Genomic DNA, 5,673 nt, shown 5'->3' with positions numbered 1-5,673 from the left:
GGCCTCCGAAAAAAGTGATTTGTCTGGCATTAATTTTAGAAAAGGAGTTTAGAAATATTTTTGAATTACAACGTATGTCCCTTCCCTCTACTCTAAATGGTTTTTGGAATCCTCTATCCATTAGTACTTTCAAGATTAATTGTGATACTAGTTATCTTGGTTCGGATGATAGTGTTGGTTTTGCTTGTGTTATTAGAAATTGTAACGGGAGTTGGCAAAGGGAGTGTTTGGAAATGATTGAGAGTAATAATATTCTTCAAGGAGAATTATTTGCTATTTGGAGATGATATCTCTTAGATTGAGATGTGGGTCAACGAGATGTTATTTGTGAGACGAATTGTGTGAAAGTATTTAATCTTATTACTAATCACCAAGATGGTTTTGGGTTTATTGATCAATTGGTGCTCAAAATAAAAGATATCATGCATTGGAATTGGCGTGTTGACTTTCGTTTGATTATGTAAGATACAAACACGGTGACAGATATTATAACAAAGATAACGATGAAGTTACAACTTTTTCATATGGAGCTTACTTCACCTTAAAAGGAGTTTAAATGAATCTTAAAAAAGATTGTTCCTCTATTTAAAAAGATCTTTTATTTAGTTTTTCTTTTTTTAGTTTATTTCAGTAAAAAAAAATCAGGAAATCAACGGCCGGTGAGTTTTCTACTACAATATTTCATGAATAATTTAGACACCTCAACCCTCGATTCCTCGCTGTTAAGTCTCTACTCTAGTGTTAGTTTATCGAATATGAAGCAATTAGAATATTTAGGAATCTTTATGTCTCAGAGTTTCATCACTAGTATATAATACAACCAAAGCCATCATTTGTTGACATGTGTATCTCATAATAACGCGCGTGAACTACGGAAACTAGGAAGTTGCAATCATTTTTAATCAGAATGTTCCATGACCTAAAAGCCAATAGCCCAAAGCTCACATGGCAGGATTGGAATAATGGTTTGCCTAACAACTATTTTAATCACATTTATTTAAGCATATAAAAATGAGAAATGTTTATGAGAATTTATTATTTTTGACTATGAGCTAGTCATCAATATTTAAGAGTATAGAATAAAATATATAGTTAAATTACTAAATTAAAAGAATTAAACTAAAAAAATTGAGTTAATAACTAATTTATCGTCAAAAATAATAAATTTTGATAACTCTAGCATTTTTGTATAAAAAATTTATTTTAAAGTTTTTACATATTTAATGTTAGTTGAAAACTTTACCCAGTGAAATGTTGAAGGTTGAAACTCGCATATTCACATATTAATGATGTAAATGTGGAGATTGGAGTGTATGATCGGTGCTACTTTTAAGGAGATAGAGATGCATGGTGATAGAAGTGTTTGTTTGGCAAGAAATGAATGCACAGATCATACAAATTTTGTTCTGTCTAAGTACAAGAAATAAGGTTGTTAGTGGCATCCTAGTCTTCCTCTTCATCTGTGACAAATTTACCAGTTCCAGGATTGAGAGCAGCAATGAAGAAGAAAGCAACATTGAACAACACAAGGGGTTCAATTTCATTGATGGGTACCCCTGTCTCAATGTTGAGTTGTGCTAGTGCTCCTTTCCCTGTAATAATCTCTCCAATTAAAGAGAATGCAAATCCCAATTGAGCCAATCTTCCAACAAATAGTTCGTTTGCTTTGGTGAATCCAAACAAAGGACCTACTCATACAAAAACAACCAAACCACTTTCATCACAATTCAATCAATCTAACCAATTTTCATTTACATTACCAAAAATGCTATGCGCATAAAAATAATCATCATAACATATTTGTATATAAATACATGTATTGTTTAATTCATTTTTAATATATATATTATACTGATAATTAATTTAGTAACTAATTTTTAATTTTAATATACACATAACATGATTGTCACATAATTATATGTAAAAAATAAAAACCTACTTTCCAATACTCTCTGTGAGATTAATTATCCTGTATTTAGTTAATATAATCTTTAAAATCAACTCTAATTATAATTCATAAGAACCATTAATTAAATCAGTTTTCGTGATTCACATTGCAACGATACTGAACGTATTTTCTCCTAATTTGAATGTGGTGAAACATTTAATAACTAATATTTTAAATCATAAATAAATAAAATTAATTATTATATTTATAATTAATTAAGTTATTCTATTTTTGACTGATTTGGAGTTTGTTTCATATACTTTTTCTTTTTAAATTCAACTCGTGTACACCAAAATTCAAACGCTATATATTTATGTATAAATATGTGTATTGAAATTCATTGTCATTTACAATATATATTTTATATAAATAATTAATTTTTGTAAATACAGTTCTTCTATTACGAGAATTTGAAATTAAGGTCACTATGTGTCTATGTCTATAATCAATCCCACATTGGTATCTATTAACAGATAAAGGGTCAAATTCTTATGAATTTAGAATGTAAAACACGTTAAATATGGTAGCACATAATAATTAAATATGTTAAATTATAGAATTATGTTACCTCCTTCTTTGAGACCAAGAGCTGATCTGAAGCCTTTGCCTGGAGGAATGACACCTCCAGTGTTAGGTTCATCATCATCAACGAATTTACCACGGTCACCAAGTGCTCCAATGGCTCCAAGCAGTGTGAAAAGGATGAAGAAAAGGAGAAGAGGCTCAGCTTCATAAATTGGAACCCCTGTTTCCAAGTTCAATTGTGCTAAAATTCCTTTACCAGTAATTGCTTCTCCTAAAATTGATGCCTGCACAAATTATGTGCCTTTTTTGTCATCACATTCCATTCTTTTTTCTATAAAATCTTCTTTTAGTATCAAATAATTGGCAATTCAGAGAAACTAGTATCTTACTTTTTTTTTTAACATATCATTTTGTTTGAGTTGAAAATTATTTTGACCCAGAAAGCATATCTGATAGTGAATTTGGAAATTGTAAAAACAAGGTAAATTTACTTTGCTCAACGAAAGTGAAGTCTTCTATATAAAGTACTATAGACTACCGAAGATTGATTAAAATAAATAAATAAAGAATAAAAAGTCTAGGGAGTAGTACTTTTACTAAAATTTTACCAGCAAAAGAAAAGTGAATAATCTTATACTATTAGATGTAATCTCACATCATTAAAAATATTAATGATGACTAATTAATTGTTACAAATAACAACACCTGTTGACCCCTAACACTCCTCGATAAAAAATAATGTAAGAAACTATTTTTTTTAAGGTTAATATTCGTTAATTTTTTTGAAATTATTTTAAAATTTAAATTCTAAATTATAAATCTTTAATTTTAAATTCTAAATTATAAATCTAAATCTTAAAATTCAGTAATGTTAGCTACCTAAAAAGAGGAGCGCTAGGGGCAGCAACTTTTGTATTTTGTAACCATCAATTGACAATCAATAGTGATTTTAATGGTGTGAGATTACATCCAATGGTGAAAAATCACTTATTTTTCTTTTGATAGTTAAATGATAGTCACAAAACACAAAAATTGCTTGCCCCTAGACTTTCTCACCTAGAAATTAGTCTTCTGTATTTTTCGTAAATAAATAAATAAATGATTTATACTCACAGCAAAACCAATCATGGCAACACGACCAACAAAGAGCTCGTTCTGCTTAGTAAAACCAAAGCCTCCAGAAGTTCCAAATATACCATCTTCAACCTTTGGCTTTGGCTTTACAACCTGTAGGGAAACTAAATTCATTAGTTCAAGAAAAAACAAACTCTTAGCTTTATTAATGTTATTATAAGAAAATAAGAGAAAAAGAATGCATCATGTGTACCTTAGGAGGGGCTTTGGTCTTGGATTTGAAGAGTGCCAGAGTTGTGAATGTAGGAGGTGAAAAAGAGAGAGAATTAGAAGGAATTGGGTTGAATGGGAGATGAGAGAATTTAGGCCTCAATCTTTGATTCTGAAGTTGAAGCAAAGTGTCTTTCTTCAAATCCATGGAGTAAGTAGTTGAGACACTAGACATGAGCAACATGGTTTGAGCCATCATTATTGTTATTATTATTGCTTGCTTCCTTCCACACAAACAAAGATAGATGATGAGAAACCTTAGTATGATGCTATCTACTATGTTCTTACTTGTTAGTAATAGTTTACCTAAATATCATAGTAGAAATATATGGGAATATAGCATCTAAAAACAAGGGTGTGGATATGGTGTAAGAATTGATGACAGGCAAATACAATGCCCACGTCTCCTCTATCAAATGTACCATATATTTTCATCGTGATAATGTTTTTTGATTTAAGCTATTATAATGCAAAATTATTGGTGTATTATCTAATTTATAAACTTAATTTTTTGGGACCTTTCATTTTCTACCTCAAACTTTGGTCGGTACACTCAGATCTTGGTTGCAAAATGTCATAAACTTTAGTTTAAGAAGAGTCCACAATTTAATTAAGAATAATATGATCGATAATTCATGATTTTTACACTATTTTATCTGATATTATTTCACAGTTGAGATTAAAATCTAAATTGGAAGGTAAGGGACAAAGGGACACATGTGTGGATTGTTTTGAAGTGTGGCTCAGTCTCATTCTTCCACAATTTAAACTCACTAGTCACTAGCTACTTCAAGTTAACCTAACTCCCAGTTGATAGGGAGAAGTGGACAAGGAAATCTGAAGTTGACAAATCATAACTTGACACGACCACAACCGTTTCAATGGATTATGGATATTCCCTACTACACAAAAATCTGTTATGTTATTTCTCTTTTTGGACACGATGCTTTTTTTTTTTTGGTTTACCCAAACGGTATCTCCCAACCCGACAGGTTGAAGACTAATCCGTCGCGAATCTGAGCTCCATTTAAGGGTCTGTCGCTGGCCAATGAGTTGCTGCATGCACAAGGCGGGATTCGAACTCCTGACACTTGTTTAAGCGGACGAGTGAGCTGACCACTCGACCAACCCAAGTTGGTTTTTTGGACACGATGCTTTACTATGTGTTTTTGTTCATTATGTGTTATATCATTTTAGTTGCCCAAATTTTACAACTTTTTTTTCCTCTTCCATTAAGGCCGGAGCCCAACACATTTTTATCATATAAAATGAAATTGGACATTTTTTTATGGTCTTAAGTCTTAACTATTTAAGTCTACTGAGACATGCGATGCAGTGGCAAAATTAAGCCGGCAAAATTAAGCCACACCAGGTTTGAATCTTAGCAGTGGTGGCTAGGTTAGTGTAAGTGTATAGTATGTTTGTATGACCAAAAAAAAAAAAAAGTTAATATACAGTGATATAATATTCTGTTCATATGTGTCTTACACTCTTACTATTGATAATCTTTTTTTGCCCTAAATCAGAGTAATAATATTCTTCATTGAATAAAAATTAATAAATTTTATTTATTAAATTATATATAAATATTGGACGCTTCAGTTTTATCATTTTTAATGGTTATAGTTATAATATATTTGTGAATAGAATATTTTCACAATAATATAATAGTAGAACTTTTTTTTTGGTTTGCGATTATAATAGTTGATGAGTTTGGAAAACTCCAAATTAATTTGATGATGATCAAACATTATTAAAATAATTAATTACAAAATTATTAATGTAATTTTCATTTCACAATTGATAAATTAATAATTTTGTTGTGCAGATTTTTTGGACCGAAAATGGCAAGCCCA

The 5,673-nt window shown here is 30.2% G+C and overlaps 1 protein-coding gene across 1 annotated transcript; it reads right to left on the bottom strand.

The window, feature by feature from the left end:
• Positions 1–1,351: 1,351 nt before the first annotated feature.
• Positions 1,352–4,585, bottom strand: LOC112766387 (photosystem II 22 kDa protein, chloroplastic). Its single transcript, XM_025812279.2, has 4 exons — positions 3,801–4,585; positions 3,587–3,700; positions 2,517–2,757; positions 1,352–1,688 (listed from the first exon to the last, which is right to left on the bottom strand). Exons 1-4 carry the CDS (start codon positions 4,014–4,016, stop codon positions 1,444–1,446), a joined length of 816 nt encoding a protein of 271 aa, XP_025668064.1. The 5' UTR covers positions 4,017–4,585; the 3' UTR covers positions 1,352–1,443.
• Between the last annotated feature and the right edge of the window lie 1,088 nt (positions 4,586–5,673).

The sequence above is a fragment of the Arachis hypogaea genome, chromosome 17 (assembly GCF_003086295.3).
Source record: "Arachis hypogaea cultivar Tifrunner chromosome 17, arahy.Tifrunner.gnm2.J5K5, whole genome shotgun sequence".
NCBI lineage: Eukaryota > Viridiplantae > Streptophyta > Magnoliopsida > Fabales > Fabaceae > Arachis > Arachis hypogaea.
Note: the sequence above shows the minus strand (reverse complement) of the source record. Positions and strands in the feature narration are given on the sequence as shown.

Coding starts and splice junctions, on each gene's coding strand:
- LOC112766387 (XM_025812279.2), bottom strand. CDS start 4,016: ATGATGGCTCAAACCATGTTGCTCATGTCTAGTGTCTCAACTACTTAC. Junction 3,701..3,800: donor AGACCAAAGCCCCTCCTAAG/GTACACATGATG, acceptor GTTTCCCTACAG/GTTGTAAAGCCAAAGCCAAA. Junction 1,689..2,516: donor TCTTGGTCTCAAAGAAGGAG/GTAACATAATTC, acceptor TTGTATGAGTAG/GTCCTTTGTTTGGATTCACC.